Consider the following 24657-nt stretch of genomic DNA (forward strand, 5'->3'; position numbering starts at 1 on the left):
CCGCTGTGAGCCAAAATATATTCATTTATATATTAAAATGACTATCAATTATTTTTAAAAATAAACTTTCAACATTAAATATAAGAAAATGTGCATTTAACTCATCTCAGGCAACTATATGAATTGTTTCTACAAAGTTTCATAGTGGCATTTTCCTTTTAAAGGAGTAATGAGTAACCAGGTTGAGGTGTTTTTTTTAAATGTAGAATTAGCAAATACACAAAATGTGATTAAGTAGCATCCATGCTAATGGCGTGTGGACAGGAAGGACATTCTAATGAGTTCCTTAGAATTTGTGTAAACAGGGTTGCACTTTCAAAGTAACTTCATCAGTCAGTATTACACCCTCACTGAGAAAATAACGAGAGAACTTCATTTCCTTCTTCCCATTTCCTGTTCGACATTTGACTTTGCATTAATGTAAAAATAAATTCATGAAATGCATGAAAGCAACATAAACCCTCCAGAGGAACCCGTAAAGGTTCTGTGTAGAATCTAACAGCTGAGAGTTTCCTTTCAGAAACGTTTCCAAGCAGGACCTTTTTAGGAAATCTGAAACATCTGCCATTTAAATCACCTTTGAGGAAACTTTTCTTTTTTCTAAAGTTACCAGAATCTTGGTTCACTCCAGTAAGTAGGCTGCACTTCCTGTTCCTTCACGTACACAGTGGTTAGCATGTTTGAACAGAACGCTGGAATGTTCTCCTCTTGGTGAGGTTCTTTAGATGAGAATGTAGGAGTCACGCTCTCAGCCAGGTTTTCTCGGTTTGCTTCCAACTGAGCTCTAGTGAGGAAGCGATTCGACTCTGAATCGACTCACCTGCAGGAATTGAATCAGCTGTGAACGCTGTGACGAATGTGATTTTATTTATTTATTTATTTATTTTGCCAGCTGCTAAACTGAGTTTTAGATTTCTCAAAAAAGAGAAAATAAACCCTGGATGCAACACACAAAATGTTTTGCACTACTTATTTATAGAATTATTGAATTGTTTATTGAACGCTGACTGATTTTTGTGATTTCTACACACACTTAGTAAAGGTTTGTTTAACTTTTTTCCATCACCGTATTTCTGACCAACGAATGAAAGAGTTTTATGAGGATGTTTTCAGCACTGCGTACACATCAGACAAGATTTTTGTTGCTTTTTCGGTTTGTTTAACCAAAAGAATTCATTAGTCAGATTAATCAGATTCAACACACAGACTAATGGACCTTAAAATTAAGGTTAAATTAATTAAGATGTGAAAGCATCATTCATTTTCTCGTAGAGTTAAATGCTGAAGGTTTTCTGTACATTAATACATGTGTAGAACTCGAATAAATCAGACTAACAGAGTACTAATCAACCCGATCTTGTAGGAAATGAGTTTGTTGGATTTTGAAGCACCTCATTCTGATCATAACTAATTATAACTTCATACAAGTTGACTTGCTGCCGATGTTTATACATTTACAACCATGAGATCATGTCGCAAACCTGTATTTCACAGTATATATATCACTTTATTCCATTCCCCAACAGCCCAAAGCTGTGAAGATTGCTGGCTCTGCAAGATCTTTAAAGATATCTCGATTGGAAAAGTTGTCATTTCAATTTCAGACGTCAATAATGCGCAGACGTCTTTCTCCTGCGATCCTTCTCCCGCCGCCGAGAGCTGAGCGATTTAACACGCCACCACTGCGCTCCGAACAAATCGATCTGATTCTTCTCACGCTGTAATCCGATCAGAGTCGTCTGCATGTACAGCGCTCAGAGTCGTCTGAATGGCAGACTGAATCGTCTTCCTCGGCCAGTCCGAGGTCCGAGACGCAGATTTCACAGGAAGTTCGGTCGGGGTATGAAGACGTCTTTTCCCTTGACAAGCTTTGATTTAATTAAGGCTCATGAATATTCTGCTCTGATTAGCATAGCGTTAGCATTTTGGCCTCCTCACCTTTCAGGAATCATGAATCTTTCATCACTCGCTCTTCCCTGAGCAAACTGCACCACAGAGCATCTATACCTCTCTTTAATTACTCTGAATGTAATTATTCATGTAAATATCTGCTTTTCCCACGGCTATCGAGTGGCGCTCGGGGGGTTTGCGCCGCGAGCCGGGAGGAAGTGTTGACACGTCTTTTTTATTATGCGAAATAACGAAGGTCGTCTCGAGAGCCTGTCCGCGTTTGTTTGTTCGCAAACAATGTCTCGGAAGTGTAATTGATTTTCCTTTAATTAATTGTATTCAAACTGAGAAGAGGTGAAAATGAGGTCAGGATGGAACTTCCCGAAAGACAGACGAGGGATTTATGATATTTCTTCTTCTAGATCTTCTTCTTTTTTTCTTCTTCTTTAATGATTTGGTTGCAGAAGGCAGCAGAATCTTCTTTAGCCTCTGAGTGTTTTTAGGACATTTTATATCAAATCAAAACACTTGCTTAGACATTGTTCAGTCTGGAACCTTTAAGGGTTCTTCAGTTGTGCCTCTGGTTGGTCCTGACACCTCGTACTTCTTTGCCTTTATTTTGTTTTCCTCACTTATTTTTTTCATGGAAATAAGTTTAAATATTTTGCCACAAAAAATGAGCATTGACTTTAAAAATGATGCCTTGATGATACAAAGCCAGTGTTGATCTACAAATAATCAGTTACTGGTTCTTTGCTTGTCTCTCTGGAGGAACCCTTAAAGCTATGTAGAACCCAACAACAGAGCCTTTCCATATGAGAAAAGGTTCCATGTGCTTAAAATTCAAACCATTTTAGTACGCTAAGAACCCTTAATTAATCAAAAACCCCTCAAAAACCCTTGAAGAACCCTGTTTTCTATCAAGTACCAAAAAACTAAATGAAAACCTGTTAGAGGTTCTAAGTGTTTAGAACAAAACAGTGAACAATAATGTGGAGTTTGTACCACACACACACACACGTACATATTTAATAACTACACTCTCAAAAAAAGGGTTCTTCAAGGGTTATTTAAAGGTTGATTAAATAACTAAAGGATCTTATCCTCTTAAAACTGTCCTGTGTGGAACCCTGACAGGTTCTAGATATACTGAAGAAAAAAAAGCCTAATAATTGAGCATTTTTAGCACATTCTTGTCCAGTTAATACATACACTCTTAGACAACAAAGGGTTCTTTAAGGGTTCTTTAAGAGTTCACTGGATAACTAAGAGATTTTTGCAAAACATTTGGTGTTTGTACCAAATATTTACCCTGTTTTTACACATACACTCTTAGAAAAAAAGGGTTCTTCAAGGGTTCATTGGATAAATAAGGGATCTTAGCCTTCTAAGAGGGTTCTGTGTAGATCTCTGACAGGTTCTGGGTATTCAGAAGAAGATACTTACCACTAGTTAGGAGTTTCTAGGACATTTCTACCCAGTTAATACATACATGCTTAAAAAAAGGGTACTTTAAGGGTTCATTGTCATGTTTGGTGTCTGACACTTGACCTTTATGTCATTTCTGCTTTCTTGCGTGCCAAAGAATCACTTAAAGTACACAATAAAAAGCCATCAAATAGTTAATACAGAAATCGCAATACAGAAATCGCAATAAATTCCGCCATCTTGGATTTCGGAAAAGATCATGTGACAATCATACATCAAGGTTTTCAAGCTACGTTTTTCTTCATTGAGAGTACAACACGAAAACAGCGTTTTCAGATTGATCCACTTTGGAGAAAAAGCTACGGTTTTGTGACTAGGCTTCAGCTTGCTGATCTGGGATCAGTCATTTCCTTTTCCTACCCTGTTTCAGACAGAGAACAGAGGAAGCTGAGCCTTTATCAGAAACTTTTGATAAGATCAGCTCTTTCTATTTGAATAGATTCATTTTTATACCTGCTGAATGTAAACACAGAACGCAGTCGCTGGAATCTGTGGATCTGACCGATCGTTTACAAGAATATTACCTTCGATATCTCCAGGTAGTGAAGAGAAGACTATCCAGCGGCCATTTTGGAGCAATCTTTCTCCTGTAGATTGGTTCTCCCAGCTCCCCAAAGTGACCATTATATTCATTTTCATCCAGAATGACCCAATACCACCTCCAATTATTCAGGATCCACTACTGAGATGAAAGAGAAAAACATATCAGCATTGTGTTTTTGCCCTTTGACCTCATCTTTTTGGTATCATATAGCTGCTGATGAAGCGGAATGAGCCACATGGTTTGTTTTAAATCTGAAATTCACAGTTTGGTGAGTCTGCCGAGAGTGCGCTCAAACAGCACTGACCGAAATAAAGCTGAAATACACAGTAATGAAGAACTTCACTTTCATGGAGCGTTTGTCAACTCTGTTATTGCTGGACTCGTTTTAAAACTGAGCTTGGTGAGGAATTTAGCAATTCTTGATGTTGTTCCTAAACTTTACACAGCCGTCGTCTTGATAGTGAGGCAGGGATGTGAGTCGTGAACTTCTTCACAAGAGATGAGGATCGCTAATCTCGAGGAGTGAATTATTTAAGGATAAAATGATGAATGAACTAAAAGTTTCTCTGTAAGCGTAGCCATGTTGGTGAGAGCTTGGCCACGTTGGCTTTACAGGAGAGCGCATCGACTTAACACAAAAACGCTTTATTTTATTAACTCTTTACAGATTTTAAACAGGATTATTAATTCTCCTACATTCTGCACAAACATTATGATTTCATGACTGTGATTTAGTGTCTCGTGGCTTCATTAAGTTGCACATGAATATGATATAAAAAATAAAATAAAATGCAAAAGAACAGGATGTGCTGGATCAAGTGCTACTTTATGAGCTGCTGAATAACGAGTGTGGAAGCCATTTTGTTAAATTAAACCAGTGATTGATGTAATAATTATAACCAGGACTAGCAAATATGTTTATAGGAAATATACTAGATTCCTGTGAAATGACACTCGTCTCATTTCCATTCTTCTGTCTTTCATCCATCTTCCTCGTCTCTTCATGTCTCTGTACCACGATGCTCGTCTCTCATCTCTTTTTTTTCTTCATCCATTTTAAGTGTTTCCTCCTGACCTGCTGCAGATGTAGGTCGATCTCCTCACTGAGATGCAATTGAAGTTTCCTTTGATCAAAGGCCAGCGCTGGTGTCGAATTTGTTTTTTTACAAACCAGCCGACAGCGAGGACTCGTGGGACAGCAGGACAGCAGGACACCAGGAAACAGACGCTCCTGATTTGCTTGAGAAAGGGCACGCTGAGGCTGATCTGCACTTTCTTCTAGTTTAGGGAGCGGTGATGAGATGCCTTTTGGTGTGTGGCGGGTAAAAAAAAAAAATCAAACAGGTACGAGGTGTATTGAGAATTTTATTTTTAGACTAGGCGTGTTTTCACACACAGGCTTCACCCCTTTTTTGGGGGAAAAAAGAAAATTTAAAAGTGTGTATTTTATTGAACAAGAGAGAAGTCTATAAACTTCCAAATTAGGATTAATTAAAAAATAAATTTACAAAACAAACTACAAGTAGGTAATGTCTAATGATTAGTTTCTTGATGCTACCCACACTATTATATTTATATTTAGAGTTTATATTATATTTATATCACTATTGTATTTACATTTATATTTATATTTAGAGTTTAATTTAATATTTAATACAATTTCTTGGACAGAGTAAAAATTTCTAAAAAAAAGACTAAAAAGGAGGTCACGGTTCCTTACAACTGACAGGTACAGAGGCCACGCCTCCTTCTTTATGACTGACAGGTACAGAGGCCACGCCTCCTTCTTTATGACGGACAGGTACATAGACCACGCCTCCTTCTTTATGACGGACAGGTACAGAGGCCACGCCTCCTTCTTTATGACTGACAGGTACAGAGGCCACGCCTCCTTCATTACAACGGACAGGTACAGAGGCCACGCCTCCTTCGCTGGAACAGACAGGTACAGAGGCCACGCCTCCTTCATTACAACTGACAGGTACAGAGGCCTTTTTCTTTTTTTTTTATTTAAAGACAAGTCCACTCAGTGCTGCTCTCTTTTGGATATATGGATGCAATAACTCCCACATTTCCATATATGGACTTTATGACACTCCCACATTTCCACACATTGTCTTAAAGACACACCCAGATTTCCATATATGGCATCAGCGACACAATTTCTGTGCTTTCTGTGGAAAGACATTAGTCAGTTTCTGCAGTGTGTGCAGAATACAGAGCACAAAAGGACACTGGAACAATATGTGTGTGTGTGTGCATGTGTGTGTGTGTGTGTGTGTGTGTGTGTTTTGCATTTGAATGGTGGTGTGATTATGTAGGAGTTTTATCTGTACCCAACACGAGATTAACAAGCATGTGATTCTGAGAGGAGACAGAATGATGCACACACACACACACACACACACACATCAAATCTTTTCTGATTAACCAGAGTGTGTTAGCTGTTAGCTAACGGCCATCATTTTTAAAAAGTAAAATTAGTGGTACAAAGAAAAATTCACAAATCTGTCAGTCCCAGTGAAGGAGGCGTGGCCTGTGTATCTGTCAGTCCCAGTGAAGGAGGCGTGGCCTCTGTGTCTGTCAGTCCCAGTGAAGGAGGCGTGGCCTCTGTGTCTGTCAGTCCCAGTGAAGGAGGCGTGGCCTCTGTGTCTGTCTGTCCCAGTGAAGGAGGCGTGGCAAACACACACACACACTTCCTGTTCATGGATTATTAATAGCTCGGGGTCATTATCAGCTGGACCTTTTCTCCGCTCTCTCTCTCTCTCTCTCTCTCTCTCTCCATCTCGGAAGTTTTTTAACAGCAGGAATTATTAGAATTTCTGAGAGCCGGGTCGAGTCCTGCGTCCGGTCGGTGACAGCTAAAGCACAGCCACAGTGGAAATGAAATGGAAATGCTACAGTTCGGAGGCTGAGTGACGAGTGAAAGCCTAATTACAGCAGAGAGTGTGTGGGCGAAAGGTGTTCACACACACCATCACACACACACACCAACACACACACACCATCACACACACACCATCACACAGCGGAGCGTAATTAAAACAGTGTCACTCATTAGGACTTGACTGTCAAACTCCTGTTGCTCGTGTCAAATACTTTTCCACACTACTGTCACAGCTGCTGTTCTGGAAAATTCATCAACATCTTCTGGCCAATCAGAGTCCAGAATTCAGCAGCGCTGTGGTGTGATGAAAATTAACGAACACTGGGATTATTGATGTGCACGACGAGTGGGTGGTCTCAGTGAATATGGCTGTAAGGCGGAAGATCAGAATAGAGTATTCACTCTGTGTGTGTGTGTGTGTGTGTGTCTGTGTCTGTGTGTATGTCTGTGTGTGTGTGTGTGTGTGTGTCTGTGTGTGTGTCTGTGTGTGTGAGTGTGTCTGTGTCTGTGTGTATGTCTGTGTGTGTGTGTGTGTGTGCGTGTTCCATGTTTCATTGTCACATTATAACTGGGCTTTTCTGCTTTTAGCTGAATTTTCCCACCACTTTCCACTCTACCGGTTAGGAAATCGAGCTTAGAGTGGCTCTGTGTATATACGTGTGTGTGTGTGTGTGTGTGTGTATATGTGTGTGTGTGTGTGTGTGTATTTCTTCCCCCATCATCACCCTCTTTTGCTGTGTTTAAGGAGCACAGATAGAAAAGGGGTGCGAAGCAGTCTAGCATGAAATTGTAATGCGGTAATAAGTATCAGAGCTCAGAGTGAAAGGAGACCTGCGTGTGTGTGTGTGTGTGTGTGTGGGTGGGTGAGGTGATGGGGGTCTCACACATTGTAGAATGAAAGTAAATCTGTGTGTAGCTGTGTGAGAAGTGTATTTATATCCACAGTAGTTTTATTTTTCATTATAACTCTTAATGTACATTATACAATAATATCATTTTTTTTATGAAGTCTACGTCTTGAAATCTAAAAAAGATCATACATCAGAGAAGCACAGTTCTGACAAAGCCTAGACGACTCGACCCTTTATTTTAACATCTCCAATTTATCACAATAAATATATTAATAATAAATTTGATAAATAATCACAATGGAAAAGAAACTCAGAAAGTCTGAGAGGAAATAAAAACATGGATGAAATGTGATAAAATCTCTTTTTTTGGTCAGATTAACAAATTCTCAAATATATCTCAAAATAATCTAAATATTATCTCTGATATAAATGTTAATATGATTTAAAAATAAAATTATATACAATTTTCTTTAGATTTAAATGTTGGAAAAAATCATTTTTATACTATTATATTTTTTGAAAAAAATTATATTTGGTCCTTTTGACCTTCATCAAAATTTATGAAATTTTTTTTATTTAAAGTTTTTTTCTTTCCTTTATTTTTCTTTCACAAATCATGCTTTTAAAACATTTCTCAAAGTATCTCTAAACACAAAAATCTTGAAATAATATAATTTTATACTCTGATAATTTTAGAATCTGATTTAAAAAAAAAGGCTAAATTAGATACACCCTTATTAAAGAAATTAAAATAATTAAAAAAGTAAAATAGAGGGGCGGGGCTACATGTGAACTATTACAATCATTTATGTATTTATTTTGTTAAATTCATATTTTAAAAGTCACACTGGAAACTCCATTATCCTCACTCATTAACTCATTAACTAATTGCCTATGCGCTAATAATCGTACTCGAATCTGATTGGCTCTTCCTTCCCTGCCAATCGAGCCTCTAAACTCCGCCCCCCGAGATACCAAATATGGCGCGAGGTGCCTTTTCCTGTCACTACAAACCCGGACGGCTGGCTCTCTCCTGCTGCTGCTGCGCCAGTGTGTGTGTGTGTGTGTGTGTGTGAGAGAGAGAGAGAGTGTGTGAGTGTGTGTGAGTGAGTGTGTGTGTGTGTGTTATGAGTGTGTGAGTGTGTGCCGGTGTGTTAGAGCGCGGGGAGCGCGCGCGGCAGCGACATGACCAGAGGCTCGCGAGCGCGTCCGGTCAATCATGGAGCTTTTTAAGGCGCTGTTTTGGATTTTACTGCTGAAGCGAGTTAAAGAGTGTGTGTCTGAGGAAGGTAGGCTATTTCTCTTCTCTCTCTCTCTCTCTCTCTCTCTCTCTCTCTCTGTGTGTGTGTGTGTGTGTGTGTGTGTGTGTGTGAAGTTTATACGGTGCTGTTGCAGGCTTGGAGAGGTGTGTGTGTGTGTGTGTGTGTGTGTGTGTTAATTGAGATGTATTATGCTGGGATTAAATAGTGAGCATGCTCGTGCTGTATCCTGCATGAATAAGGATGCTGTGGAGGATTTTGTCTCTCTGTAAATGTGTGTGTGTGTGTGTGTGTGTGAAAGTGTTTCATCATGACATGGCACGTGACATTTTCACTCCCTGATCTTTGCAATACTTCAGTATTAATTTTAAAATTGTTCATGCATTCTGTATTGACTTTTTTTTTTTTTTTTTTTTTTTTTTAAATGTGACTTTCTCATCCTCTTTTGTTTCGTCCTCCGACCTGCTCACTGCACGTGTGTGTGTGTGTGTGTGTGTCACAGGTGAACTCAGCATCCTACACAAGCCTGGCTGCCTTTATGATCCATTTTATACTTTATGTTTCTGAATTATTGTGTAAAGCTTGGGTTGAGTGTGCAGTGTGAATCTCTCACACGCTTCATGGACAGACTCGGGTGAGACGAGACCAGAGCCAAAATCTGTGCCGAGGCACAGGGCGAGTAATCGTGGTGACAATTTCACACTCAGTGCTGGCACACGCACACACACACACACACACACACACACACACACACACACACACACACACACACACACTGTCATCCCTATGCTGTGTGGCACCTCACACTCAGTCACACTCTTGTACATGGAGTTAAAGGGACATTCATTCTCTCTCTCTCTCTCTCTCTCTCTCTCTCACACACACGCACACACACACGCACACGCACACACACACACGCACACACACACACACACACACACACACACAGTAGATCATGATGCTGTTCACTGAGGGTTTCATCTCAGTGACAAGCGTTCGCACATTTACTCATTTATTTATTTATTTGCTTAAATAATTATGTTCCTTGAAGGTCACATCCCACTGATGAGCATTTGAAAAAAAAACTTATTATTATTAAAGATTAAATTATTTATTGCATAAATAAAATAAAAGATTAGTTTCTTTTTAAAATCCCTGATATAGATATAGAACTTACTGAAGATGAATGAATCAGTGAAATTTATTTCTGTTTTTCACTCTTTAAAGATAATTATTTGAATATTTTATGTATTTAAAACAAAAATACATTTATTATTATTATTATTATTATTATTATTATTGCAAGGATAATATTATTATTACCTTTGAGGACTCATGCCAGACGTGAGCATTTATACATGAATGAATGAATAAATAAATAAATAAATAAGTGCGCTATAAGTTAACCTTTTTAAAGAGAAATTGTAATAAGCAGAACAGGTACACATACATATTTCTGTATTATTTATGCCATATCACATCGTTCCTGAGATAAGTATATGGACTCACATGGTTAGATTGGCACACACACACACACACACACACACACACACACACACACACACACACACGCACACACAATAAATTGCTACAAACCCACACAGTCATTATCTAGGGGCTTCACACACTCATAAAGATGCACACATCATCATACAGGTCCTCATAATAATAATATAATAAACCTAAAACACACACACACACACACACACACACACACACACACACACAATGACTTTCATATAATCTTCATCGTATAACTTTAGTATGTACACACGCAGATAATTTAAACTCCTCCTCCTTCCTCATGTAATTAAACTACACACACTCATGTTCCTCTCTCTCTCTCTCGCACACACACACACACACACACACACACACACACACACAGGTCCTGAGGGTTAAAATATTAAATACTAGAGTACAGTAATGATGAATTTGACCCTGGTGATGATGAGGAGTTTAATAGTGGTGTGTGTTATTTCTGTTATCTCTCCGCTTCAGTCCTGGGTTTGAGTGACAGCGGTGCACTAATGAATGTTTTGACATCAATTAATCGCAGTGAAAGCACCGTGTGTCCTGAGCGGCTGACATGACCATGAAAACACACACACACACACACACACACACACACACACACACACACACACACACTGGAGGGTGGTCATCGTCCCTCATGCAGTTAATCAGCTAGCTGGAGGCTTTCTCTCACTGTCTTATTCCTCGCTCCTCAGCACTAACTCACCTTGGCATCTCATCTGGGGCTCGTTTACGCCTTCACTGCTCATCACTCGCACACACTCGCACACACTCGCACACACTCGCGCACACTCGCGCACACTCGCGCACACTCTCACGCACTCACATCAGCGGCGTGCACATTACACGCGACGTTTCTCAGAAATCTTCACTTCCTCAGTGCTGAGGTTCAGCTCTACACTGATCCTGTTCAACCTGCTGGATTCACCTCGGAGCTGCGGGAAGTTTTTCCGTTCATTAACGCTCAGGTTTAACCTCAAAATCGTGACTCTGAGCTAATCAACAGCACTGTTGAATTCTGATTGGTTAGAAGGTGTTGATTAATTTCCTATACCAGCAGCCCTGACAGTAGTGCAGCTGCAGATCGCAGGTTTATATTAACGCACTCGTTCTGATACGTTATCGTTATTATAGCAACAGTTCCTTCAAAGAGACTCGTACAGCGGACGCTCTACATCAGCGGATTAAAAAACGTGTGTAATCGTCGATATGTAAGGAGATGTATATTTAACGCTTATGGAAGGAGTCTCCAGTGTCAGCGCTTTGTAACCTTTCCGACGTCTTCAGGACAGAGGAGGAGTTTACGCTTCTTTGCGGTTTCTCGGTAACACGACAAGGTGCGGGTTTTTTTTGTCTTATTAACCTCAAGAGAGAGAAAAAAGTTCAGCTGGTGAGGGAATGACTGTTTATAGCTGCTGTAACGTAAGTGATAATGGGAGCTGACATCTTTCACAAACACTTAATGTAACTACAAACGGATAAAACGTATGACTTTTTATCCATCTGAACTATCTAATCGTTGGCAAATTGCTGTAAAAGAGGAACATCATGTTAGAGGAAAATAATCAACTTCAGGACTTGGCTGCAGCATCCTCCTTCTAGGAGCTGTGTGTGTGTGTGTGTGTGTGTGCGCGCGCGTGTGTGCGCGAGAGAGAGATATAAAGATGACTGAAGCAGGATAGTGCAGTGTGATGAAAGTCTGTGGGTTTTAACTCTAACTCAGTGTCTCTTTTCCTGAAGTGTGTGAAGGAAATCAGAGTGTGTGTGTCTGTTGTGTGTGTCTGTTGTGTGTGTCTGTTGTGTGTGTCTGTTGTGTGTGTCTGTTGTGTGAGAGAGAGAGAGAAAGAGTCGATGTGTGTGTTTTTCAGCCACAGTGGGATCACGTCGCTGTTCCTCACGATTTTGCTGTGTCTGCAGAAATTTCTCAGCCGTGTGTGTCTGTCTGTGTGTGTGTTTTTTTTTTGTGTGTGTCTGTGTGTATGTTTCTGTGTGTGAGTGTGTCTGTGTGTTTTTGTGTCTGTGTGTCTGTGTGTGTGTGTGAATAAAAGCACTACTGTAGGAGCTGCTAGTTTTAAACTGCTGATGATAAAATGCTTGCACATGATTTTTTTCTGTAATGGAGGATGTTAATTAAGATGATGCGAGTCGTTTTGCTAAACACGCATTTCTTTAACTGCACGTATCATTTTTCTGTGTTTAAAGATCCCACAAGACTCATGTACAGTACAGTACGTCTTGCTGAAACATATTTTTTATTTTTAAAAAAATCTACTCAGGAGGCTTTAGTTTAGTGTCAGCGTTAACGTATGAAATGTGTTTTCAGAAAACACACACACACACATCCTCACACTATTTAAGCCAAGTCCTGGAAGAAATCAGAGAAATGGGAAGTTTGAAATAAAAAAAGAGAAAATTAATAAAATGCCGAAACTGAAGCTAAACTCTGAGGAGAACCACCTGAGGATGTCCTGGTGGGCGTGGCTTAATATTCTAGTATACTTGATTAACCTACCTCTACGTAAGTCTCTGTCTAATATACCACTCAAGCAGCCAAAGAATCAGGGTTGTTATAGTTACACAGTCGCTACGTTCACTACGTTAGCATCCACTCACTAGTTTAGCTTCCACTCGCTAGCTTTCATATTGGGTCGTATTCCAAGTTGGCCAGTTAAGTGGAAGCGATACGTCAGTATTTACGTGAGGAAAGTTCCTGGTATTCAGAGTCGGGTTATGCAGCTGATTAAGTGGAGTTTCTGAGCTCCACATTCAGATTATTAAAATCACCTGCGTGTAGTTCACGCCTCTGAGGTCGCCAGATTTTTCTTCTAACGAGAAGAAAGATTTTTCATCTGAGACGGCGTTTTTCAGTACCGCCTTTAAACACAAACACTGACCTTTTAAATCTGAAAAAAATCAGGGATAGAAAATGCCGACTGAAGAAGGAAATATCTTTTTTTTTTTTTCTCTCTTTGCTGTGAAATGTAATAAGACATAACATATAAACAAGAGACTTTTTTAAAACTGAACAATAAAATTCGCTGAACCCTGGAATGAACATCAACACACACGTTACACCACAGTCATTATTCATCAGCGCATCAAACTGTCAGACGGTGGCGCTGAACTTAACGCTGCTCCTCACTCGAGATGATTTCACGCAAGAAACATGCGCTTAAGTTCAAGATCAGAATCGAGCGCGACTGAGTCACGCCTCTGTTTTAGACAAACTCCGCCCCCATGTGCGTGTGTAACTCTCACCTCACTATGTAGATACACGTGTGTGTGTGTGTGTGTTCTGAATACTGATGTGTAGAATTTCGGTATTAAATCCTCACCATTTAAGGATTACAGTGAGAATCAGTGGGAAAAGACAGCAGTAGATGGAATGATTATCCACGTGTACTGCACTCCACGTCTCGTCCTGCTCTGTGCTACGTCACTCTCTCCAGACCCAGACTGGTAACGAGCCCAGGTGAAATCATCCTTAATGTGTTTTTCATGTCTGGCAGGTTTTACTCCACCTCCGTACATCAAACACACCACATCGCACCGACTTTGTACGTTTAATTTCCAGTTTCTTCTTCCTCCCGGTCTTTCACTGCGTGTTCACGCCGTGCCGATTTGCCTAAAAGCATCGAGGTCATGTCATATTAATAACATTCTACTGTGGCAGGAGTGTAATGCAGTCGTGTGTGTGTGTGTGTGTGTGTGTGTGTGCCTTTCCGAGAATCCGTGTGTGTTAAGAGCCAGACAGGTTCACCAGCACCTAGAATGATGAATATTTGAGTCGACCCGAGAGTTTTAAACATCCTGCTAATGGAGAGAAAACCCATTTAACATATGCAGCTCCAGATCCGTGTGTGTGTAATGGAATATGTAACAGACTGGTGCAAATTTCTGTTACAGCAATCGTCTGAGCAAGAATTAAATTTGCGGTGTGCGAGTTCTATGTTTCTGGCGATGTGATAAATTGGTGATGCGCCGTAATCTAATAAGAAGTGAAAGCAAAGAGGCTTCAGATGAAACACACACGTTTTATAACTGCATCAGATATAAAGTGGCCCAACTTTTCATTTTCATTTTCAAAAATTTGCCAAAACAGGTTTATTTTGAAATGCTTTTACTACATTTATGTGTAAATTTATTTAAGAATGTTGTTAAAGTAGTTTCGTGATGTACGTGGTGCTGGTTGTGTCACGTCACTTGTCAAAAATCAACTTTTTAAAGTTTTTCATATCGTAGCAAAAATTAGAAACCTAGAATGTTGTATTGAATGTCGTACTGAATGTTGTATTGAATGTTGTAAGTGAAACGTTTAATCAGAATCGAAAAGTCTATCATAATAGTGTATCAGTAGTGACATAGTGATGCGGAGCGGCGAAAGTGAAACGTAATGGCGTGCAGTGAAACAGTGAAACAATGTAGAAACACAATGAAATGACACTTTTAAACAGTGAAACATAGTGAAAGTGTGTTGAGACAGTGAATCAAAAAGTGTATTGAACTAGGGAAATGTAGAAACATGGCGTAACAGCGTAACAGTGTAGTTTAATTGTGTAGCAGTGTAGTGTAACAGTGTAGCAGTGTAGTGTAACAGTGTAGCAGTGTAGTGTAGCAGTGTAGCAGTGTAGTGTAACAGTGTAGCAGTGTAGTGTAGCAGTGTAGTGTAACAGTGTAGCAGTGTAGTGTAGCAGTGTAGTGTAACTGTGTAGCAGTGTAGTGTAACTGTGTAGCAGTGTAGTGTAACAGTGTAGTGTAACTGTAGCAGTGTAGTGTAACTGTAGCAGTGTAGTGTAACTGTAGTGTAACAGTGTAGTGTAACAGTGTAGCAGTGTCGTGTAACAGTGTAGCAGTGTCGTGTAACAGTGTAGCAGTGTCGTGTAACAGTGTAACAGTGTAGTGTAACAGTGTAGCAGTGTAGTGTAACAGTGTAGCAGTGTAGTGTAACTGTGTAGCAGTGTAGTGTAACAGTGTAGTGTAACTGTAACAGTGTAGTGTAATTGTGTAACAGTGTAGTGTAGCAGTGTAGTGTAACTGTAACAGTGTAGTGTAACTGTGTAGCAGTGTAGTGTAACAGTGTAGTGTAACAGTGTAACAGTGTAGTGTAACAGTGTAGTGTAACAGTGTAGTGTAACAGTGTAGTGTAACTGTAGCAGTGTAGTGTAACTGTGTAACAGTGTAGTGTAACAGTGTAGTGTAACAGTGTAGTGTAACAGTGTAGTGTAACAGTGTAGCAGTGTAGTGTAATTGTGTAACAGTGTAGTGTAATTGTGTAACAGTGTAGTGTAACAGTGTAACAGTGTAGCGTAGCAGTGTAGTGTAACTGTAGCAGTGTAGTGTAACTGTGTAACAGTGTAGTGTAACTGTGTAGCAGTGTAGTGTAACTGTGTAGCAGTGTAGTGTAACTGTGTAGCAGTGTAGTGTAACAGTGTAGTGTAACAGTGTAGCAGTGTAGTGTAATTGTGTAACAGTGTAGTGTAACAGTGTAGTGTAACTGTAGCAGTGTAGTGTAACTGTAGCAGTGTAGTGTAACTGTAGCAGTGTAGTGTAACTGTGTAACAGTGTAGTGTAGCAGTGTAGTGTAACTGTGTAGCAGTGTAGTGTAACTGTGTAACAGTGTAGTGTAACTGTGTAGCAGTGTAGTGTAACTGTGTAGCAGTGTAGTGTAATTGTGTAACAGTGTAGTGTAACAGTGTAGTGTAACTGTAGCAGTGTAGTGTAACTGTAGCAGTGTAGTGTAACAGTGTAGCAGTGTAGTGTAACAGTGTAGTGTAACTGTGTAACAGTGTAGTGTAGCAGTGTAGTGTAACAGTGTAGCAGTGTAGTGTAACAGTGTAGTGTAACAGTGTAGCAGTGTAGTGTAACAGTGTAGCAGTGTAGTGTAACAGTGTAGCAGTGTAGTGTAACTGTGTAGTGTAACTGTAGCAGTGTAGTGTAACTGTGTAGTGTAACTGTAGCAGTGTAGTTTAATTGTGTAGCAGTGTAGTGTAACTGTGTAACAGTGTAGTGTAGCAGTGTAGTGTAACTGTAGCAGTGTAGTTTAATTGTGTAGCAGTGTAGTGTAACTGTAGCAGTGTAGTGTAACTGTAGCAGTGTAGTGTAACAGTGTAGCAGTGTAGTGTAACTGTGTAACAGTGTAGTGTAGCAGTGTAGTGTAACTGTAGCAGTGTAGTTTAATTGTGTAGCAGTGTAGTGTAACTGTGTAAGTGTAGTTTAACTGTGTAGCAGTGTAGTTTAACTGTGTAACAGTGTAGTGTAACAGTGTAACAGTGTAGTGTAGCAGTGTAGTGTAACTGTGTAGCAGTGTAGTGTAACTGTGTAGCAGTGTAGTGTAACAGTGTAGTGTAACTGTAGCAGTGTAGTTTAATTGTGTAGCAGTGTAGTGTAACTGTGTAAGTGTAGTTTAACTGTGTAGCAGTGTAGTTTAACTGTGTAACAGTGTAGTGTAACAGTGTAACAGTGTAGTGTAGCAGTGTAGTGTAACTGTGTAGCAGTGTAGTGTAACTGTGTAACAGTGTAGTGTAGCAGTGTAGTGTAACTGTGTAGCAGTGTAGTGTAACTGTGTAGCAGTGTAGTGTAACTGTGTAGCAGTGTAGTGTAACAGTGAAACGGTTTAGATTAACAGTGTAGCTTAAGAGTGAAACCGTGTAGCTTAACCACAAAACGGTGTATTGTAACTGTGTTACGGCGTAGTGTAACTGTGTAACGGCGTAACGTGACAGTGTAACGGCGTAGTGTAACAGTGTAACGGCGTAGTGTAACAGTGTAACGGCGTAACGTGACAGTGTAACGGCGTAACGTGACAGTGTAACGGCGTAATGTAACTGTGTAACGGCGTAGTGTAACAGTGTAACGGCGTAGTTTAACCATGAAACGGTGTATCAGAGCAGTAAAAGTGGATCAGAGCAGTGAAACAGTGTACTGAAATCTCAGACAAAACTAATCTAATACTTTGTCTCCTCTGAGGATTTCTCATCTTGTTTCCACTCTTGTATTATACTCGTTTTCATCACTTTGTATGCATTCACTTTTTTCCCCCGATGTTGCATTTATAGCAATTTCTACATGGAGATTTTGTAACTAGTAATTGTATAATGTACAAATCCGCTCAGTGTTTGCTGGTGGTTTATTTTGGATAGCCAGGCTGCATGTTTGGGATCTTGGCAGTGTGTGTCCAGGGAGTTTACTCAATCTAATCGCTCGTTGCTTGTTGCTGTCTCCGGAGCCTTCCCAAATGAACTTGACCAGGAAGTGAACAGTTGCTTGTATAAACGCAGGATTAGTGTTTATGAAAATATCTTTTCAACATCGAGGACTCTGTTTTAGAAAAATAGAAAAAAAAGCATCTTGAAATAAAGTTTTGTGATGTTATTATCTATAATAATCCTCTATATCGATACAAGCTCGAGTTCAGTGATAAATTTTACATGTTGATCTCGCACCAGTCTTCACGCTGTGCTTTACTGTGTTCTTGCGTGGGTTCCTGTGTTTCGTCGGCGTGCCAGCACCTCGGGTGTAGTCGGCTCTGGTGATGCCCTCTGGTGCCCGTGTTCCATCTAAACCCCCATTAATCTTCCGAGGAGATGTTTGACCTTTCAGACTCATTAAGACGGTGAACCTCACAAGTGCCCGATTGCATGATATTGAACCCCGCTGACACTTCGCCCCCACCTCAACCACGTTATCGCCGTGACAACAGGAGGGATGTTCCTCTGACTGGGCCGCTTTCACCGATGACCTGGAAAATTGCCCGACCTTTTAAAGCGCAGTTTCTCAGCGATGAATAAATGCATAAATTGTAGGTTTAGGCTCGATCGCTTTACTGCCCCCTGCTGAGTTCAGCCAGTTCTCTTGTTGGAGTGTGTGTGTGTGTGTGTGTGTGTGTGTGTGTGTGTGTGTGTGAGAAGGCTGATTTATACTGCACTAACTGCATTCATGTGCAATCCCTCATTTAACACACTTCACTCAAGATAATAAAGTATTGAATCCACTTCTAAGAAGCCAACAGGATTTAATTAATTAGTGAAATTACTCGAGGTTGGGTTTGGAGGGTGTGTAAACTTTTGCTCCTGGCGCTAGCATTGCCATTGTTGCAGTTTTGGGTAGAGCTTGGAAAATCCTAAAACGCCAATGGAAACATTTTTTAAACAAATAATTGTTACTGTGTCTTTCTTGACATTGCCGACAAACCAGTAGCATAACTTTTAAAAGCTAGCATCGTGCCTGACTTCACATGCACTGAATGCTAACGCTAAATAACGCTAAAATAAAATGCGAGTCTCAATAGATAATAATCATAAAAAAAATTTTGATCGTGGCTTTTATTTTATGGTTTTTTTTTTCACAAAAGAGAGAACAGTTCATAATTAGCTCTAAGACTATGATAAATATTTAAAAAATTGAAAAATACTGTACATTTTTGCCCATAACCTATACATATATAATGTTTTGTTGACCAGATTTCCATCCAAGAAATCCACAATGGATACAAACAATAAAACAGCATGAATAACAGATTTATGACTTCATACCCCTACAACATAGCAAAATAATTACATAAAAATAATTACATAAATGCCTGTGGTGTGACTGTGTGTGTGTGTGTGTTTTGTACTCTGAATGAAATCATGCAGATTGTAGGATCAGGAGCTTTGCATTGTGTTTCTGTCACTGGCTGGATTTCAGACTCTACAATCAGCATGTGAAGTAAGTGTGTGTCTCTGTCTCTGTGTGTGTGTGTGCGTGTGTGTGTGTGTGTGTGTGTGTGTGTTTCTCTGTGTGTGTGTGTGTGTGTGTGTGTGTGTGTGTGTGTGTGCGCACCATATTTGGTAAAATACTGTATACTGTCAGTGTTCTGCCTTAGCCCATTATAATGGTGTTAATTAAGATGCAGTGTGAACACATGGCTTGTTATTCATGTCCATAAAGTCGCCACAGGAGCTCCTTAATCTGCGACCTGCCACCACTGCCTGCCAAAATCCATTCCAAAACTCATTTCACCCAAAATTTAATTTCTCATAGCAGACAGGACACCAAGATGGATGCAGATATTACAAATAAAGCACTCATAATTCCTATAACCGCACGTCCCCAAGTGTTTTATTCCTCATGTTCCACAGCCAATTTGCAAAAGATTACATTTATTAAATAACATCACGCCATACTTTTTAAAAAATTCATTTTATTGATGCATATAATGCTGTGGAATGTACTGTTAAACAAGTTAGTTCCTGTTGTTACTTACGTTATAGCAGCTATAAATGGTCGTTCCCTCACCAGCTTCGATTTTTTTCTCTCTCTTGAAATTAATTAATAAGATTAATTATTAATTTATTATTATTAATTATAATAAGATAAGAAAAATGCGGCTTGTCAGGCATGTTACTGAGAAACCACAAAGAAGCGTAAACTCCTCTGTCCTGAAGATGTTACAGCTTTTCCTCTGACTGTTACAAAGCACTGACACTGGAGACTCCTTCCATCAATGTTAAGTAAACTTCTCTTTACAGAAAATTTCACCATATCAATGATTTTTAATCTATTTATGTAGCACGTCTGCTGTACAAGTCCCTGTGAATGAGCTGTTGCCATAGAAACAAGTGTTAGAATATTAGAACGAGTGCATTAATATAAACCTGAAATTTAATCACCACCATCTGACCAATCAGAGCTGTGGGATAATTGACTTTCTGTCGATGTTTTATGTGGTCAGTTTGGAGCAGAGAGTTATAGTTTATAGTTATAGTTATAGAGTTATAGTTATATTTCCTGATTGACAAATTTCTCAAACTCACAATCCCTTGAAGAACGTTTTTTTCTAAGAGTGTTAAATGTAAATACACTTTACACTGACAATTCGCTGAACATATATTTGACTTGAATGTTTAAATTTTTGGTTTATCTCTTTTTGTACTCTGTATTGCCATGAAACATGCACATTTTTGGAAACACCAGGTCCTTACCAGGGCTCTAGGTGTTCATCTGTGTGGACTAAAGAATGTCCTGCCCCGAGTCTAAACATCATAAACACCCCAATTCCCTCATAAAAGATGCTCCTGGGAAAGCAAGATGTCCAGAGACTGGCGGAGAATCCCTCAGATGGTTTGTCCTTTCTCCACATCAGCATCATGCTTCCTTTATCTTCTTCTGCTTATTTCCTGACTGATCTTGGAACAGCTCTTGGTGACCTCTGACACGCTGCTGCTGCTTCTCTGAATCCCTGAAAGGATTTGTGACAGACTGTGTGTCTCGAGGGATTTTTCAGCTCAGAGAAAGAAAAGACACACAGGTAGATTTTGAAGAATAAACCTCGATGCAGCCTCAGAGGGCCTCGGTTCCTCGAGCGATCAGAGATAATTAATGAGCGGCTGTGACTGTGATAAATAAATAGTGAGATTTGATCTGAATTTTAGATGGCGGAGTGCCGATGCTGCGAAAAGGTGCTTCCATAATTAATGCAAAGTCTTGCTTCCTTGCTGTCATTGTTTCTCCGTCTTTAATGACGGAGTTTCGCATTCCTCTGTGGAACTGTAATCTCGTGCCGTTCCCCAGTCGTGCCGTTCCATACCGTTTTGTCTCTGATTGTTTATTTGCTCATCACCGAGGCCGATAATGGATCAGCATTAATCCATTTAAAGCCTCGTTTAATAAAAACCCTTCAGGAACGGATTTGACTGATTATTCAGACTGGCGGCTAAATGGCTTCCTTCCACTCGCTCCTTATTTCCAGCAGCATTAAAATCCTTCAGCACTGGTATTGATAGTGGAGACTTGACGAGCAGGACGAGGGCGTAGAGTTGAGATGGGATAAACACAAAGGTCACGTCCCACCCCCGGTGGCTTCCTCTGTCGATCCTTCATTCTCCGTTTCCTCGGTGCTCGATATGCTCGATACCTCATTTCTGTACCAGATCTTCCTGACCTTGTCTCCTGCCCAAGGTTGATGTTCATCTTCCACCTTAACGCCTTCCTCCAAAGTGTGCTATTGATTTCATCCTATATGGCGAGGTAAAAGGTCATCAAAGGTCATGTCGAGGTGCTCCTGTCAATCAGAAGGTCTTAGCTCTGGGGAGTTAAGAATGCTGAGACCCAAAAAAATACATTTGCATTACAGTGTCGTTATTCATTTTATGGTTATTTTATTGAACTGCAAGTGAAGCGGAATCAGATCTAAGCTCAGGGTTAAGAGCTTTCAGAAAAGCGGGATTTAAACCAGACAACGCTGCTGAGGAAACGTCCTCATCTGATATGTTAATTATTTTTTTATGGATAACCACAGCACAGTGAAGCACCACTTGACTTGTTCTTGTTGTCTTTAGAGCTTAGTTCCTTCTCAGCTCTTTGTGTGAAAGTGAAAACAAACGCTTTGGGCTAATGAGTGAACGTCAGTTTGTCAATCTGGACCCTTTCCTTTTGTCACAAAACTTCCCAGAATATTCATGGACAAAACTGATTTGTCCGGGTTTGTCCTGCCTCCTGGTTGCTGGCTCTTTTGTCTTGTCTTTGTTGGTGACTGACAGAGGGACAATTTAAATGTTGGATCACATTAAATCAGTTCACTGTTCATTTATTCATCTTTAGTAAGTACTTTTGTCCTGGTCTGGGGCTCGATGGATCTGGAGCGTATCCCAGGAACGCTGGGCAAAAAAAGCAGGAGAATTCACCCAGGATTGGACGCTAGTCCTTCACAGGGCTAAATCAGTGCCGAGGTGCCAACATTTAGACGTAGCATGTACGATTTTTGGCAATACCGGAGAATTCTGAAAACTGTGCTTTGCTCATTTATAACGCGGAGTGGTCAGACCAAATGTGAATATAATTCACCCGGCAGAAACACCAGTTCACCAAAGAGAAAGGACACAGTTAGTGTACTGAGGAAAAGCAGAGAGCGGTACATGAGTGATAGAACTGTCAGGTATGAGGAATGCTGGGAGGAAGAGAGAGAGAGAGAGAGAGAGAGAGAGAGAGAACGTGGAACCCTGGATCTCTAACCATCTCACAGTGTTTAATCAGCAAGAACGAGAGCGAGAACGTGGCTTTCTCTCCTATTTCCACCCTGCCAATCATCCTGCACGGCATTCTCATTATAGCAGCCAGCCCAGGAGAGAGAGAATGAGAGAGAGGAAGAGAGGAGAGGTACTTATTACGGTGTAGAGAGAGAGAGAGATGGAGAGAGTGAGAATGAAGAAGAAGAGATGCAAAATGAGAAGAGAGGCACTTAGATACACAAATCGGAGAATGTGTGAAGTGGGTATTCATGTCGATTTAACGTCGTGTGGTGGGCTGGCAGCGGCGTACATGAGCAAATGTTCATGCCTGAGAGAGAGAGAGAGAGAGAGAGAGAGAGAGAGAGAGACGGGTGTCTGTGTGTCAGAGAGACTGTAAATCTGTTGTCTGATGTCCATATGATGGTGATATGAAATGGATTTGGAGAGATGGAGTGAGAGAGAGACAGAGCGTTGTGTCATCTGCATATTTACATGGAATCACATTGAAAGTATCGATAAAAAACAAAAGTGGGGAAAAACTAGTTTTTTTTTTTTTTTTTTAATTCACACCCACGCACACGCACGCACACGCACGCACACGCACGCACACGCACGCACACACACGCACGCACACCCCTCCACACAGGTGATTGAATGTGAATTAAAATGCAAATGCAGCTCGGCTAGTTTTCCTCTGCCCGGGCTGCAGATGGGAAGCGTTTGAACAAGACAGCACGTAGCATTTTGGAATATTAAGAAGAACAGTCAAGCCCAAACATACACACACACACACACACACACACACACGCACACAAACAGGCGCTTGTCAAACAAACGGAAGTCCGTTCGCACAATCCTGGCACGACTTCTCTGCCTCCAAACCGAGCTGGCTTCACAGATCTGCGGCTCATAATGTGCAAGGCTCAATTGGCTCGATCAAAATAAATAAATAAATAAATAAAAACGCAGAATTCAATTAACACACAGGAGATAGAGGGGAGAGAGGAGGCAGAGGAGAGAGGAGAGAGAGGAGGTAGACGGAGGTAGAGGAGATGGAGGAGGTAGACGGAGGTAGAGGAGATGGAGGAGGTAGACAGAGGTAGAGGAGATGGAGGAGGTAGAGGAGAGAGGAGAGAGAGGAGGTAGACGGAGGTAGAGGAGAGAGGAGATGGAGGAGGTAGACAGAGGTAGAGGAGATGGAGGAGGTAGACGAGAGAGGAGAGAGAGGAGGTAGACGAGAGAGGAGAGAGAGGAGATGGAGGAGGTAGACGGAGGTAGAGGAGATGGAGGAGGTAGACGGAGGTAGAGGAGATGGAGGAGGTAGACAAGAGAGGAGATGGAGGAGGTAGATGGAGGTAGAGGAGATGGAGGAGGTAGAGGAGATGGAGGAGGTAGACGAGAGAGGAGATGGAGGAGGTAGAGGAGATGGAGGAGGTAGACGGAGGTAGAGGAGAGAGGAGATGGAGGAGGTAGACGGAGGTAGAGGAGAGAGAGGAGGTAGACTGAGGTAGAGGAGAGAGAGGAGGTAGACTGAGGTAGAGGAGATGGAGGAGGTAGAGGAGATGGAGGAGGTAGAGGAGAGAGGAGAGAGGAGGTAGACAGAGGTAGAGGAGATGGAGGAGGTAGACAGAGGTAGAGGAGATGGAGGAGGTAGACGGAGGTAGAGGAGAGAGGAGATGGAGGAGGTAGACGGAGGTAGAGGAGAGAGGAGATGGAGGAGGTAGACAGAGGTAGAGGAGATGGAGTAGGTAGACAGAGGTAGAGGAGATGGAGGAGGTAGACAGAGGTAGAGGAGATGGAGGAGGTAGAGGAGAGAGGAGAGAGAGGAGGTAGACGGAGGTAGAGGAGATAGAGGAGGACCAGTCAGAGAGACCTCAGTAAAGAAGTTCTGCTTGCAGGAACAGAGACCAGGAGATTAACACAGTGAATATATAGTGTGTTGGTGTTCCAGTGAAATGCTGAGTGTTGAGCTGGTGATGAAGTTTTACTGTCACCATCCTGAAGTTGATTATTTTCCTATAACAGCATGTCCCCAAGTTGCATTTAATGCTGTGGAACGCTTGCGAAACAGGTTAGTTCCTGTTCTCACTCGCGTCGCTCCCTCATCAGCCTCTCTTTTTTCTCTCTTTTGAAGTTAAAAATAATAATAATAATAATAATAATAAAAACACAGTTTATGTTACTGAGAAAGTGCACAAAGTGTAAACTCCTCCCT

At 40.8% G+C, this 24657-nt stretch overlaps 1 protein-coding gene across 1 annotated transcript in view; it reads left to right on the forward strand.

Moving 5' to 3' along the window:
• The first annotated feature begins 8649 nt into the window (after positions 1-8649).
• Positions 8650-24657, forward strand: part of LOC113523790 (ephrin type-A receptor 7) — a 101767-nt gene continuing 85759 nt past the window's right edge. The window contains exon 1 of the mRNA XM_053239337.1: positions 8650-8949. Within this exon, the coding sequence (XP_053095312.1) occupies positions 8880-8949 (70 nt within the window). The 5' untranslated portion in view covers positions 8650-8879. The remainder of the gene's footprint in view (positions 8950-24657) is intronic.

This window comes from Pangasianodon hypophthalmus, chromosome 13 (assembly GCF_027358585.1).
Source record: "Pangasianodon hypophthalmus isolate fPanHyp1 chromosome 13, fPanHyp1.pri, whole genome shotgun sequence".
Lineage (NCBI taxonomy): Eukaryota > Metazoa > Chordata > Actinopteri > Siluriformes > Pangasiidae > Pangasianodon > Pangasianodon hypophthalmus.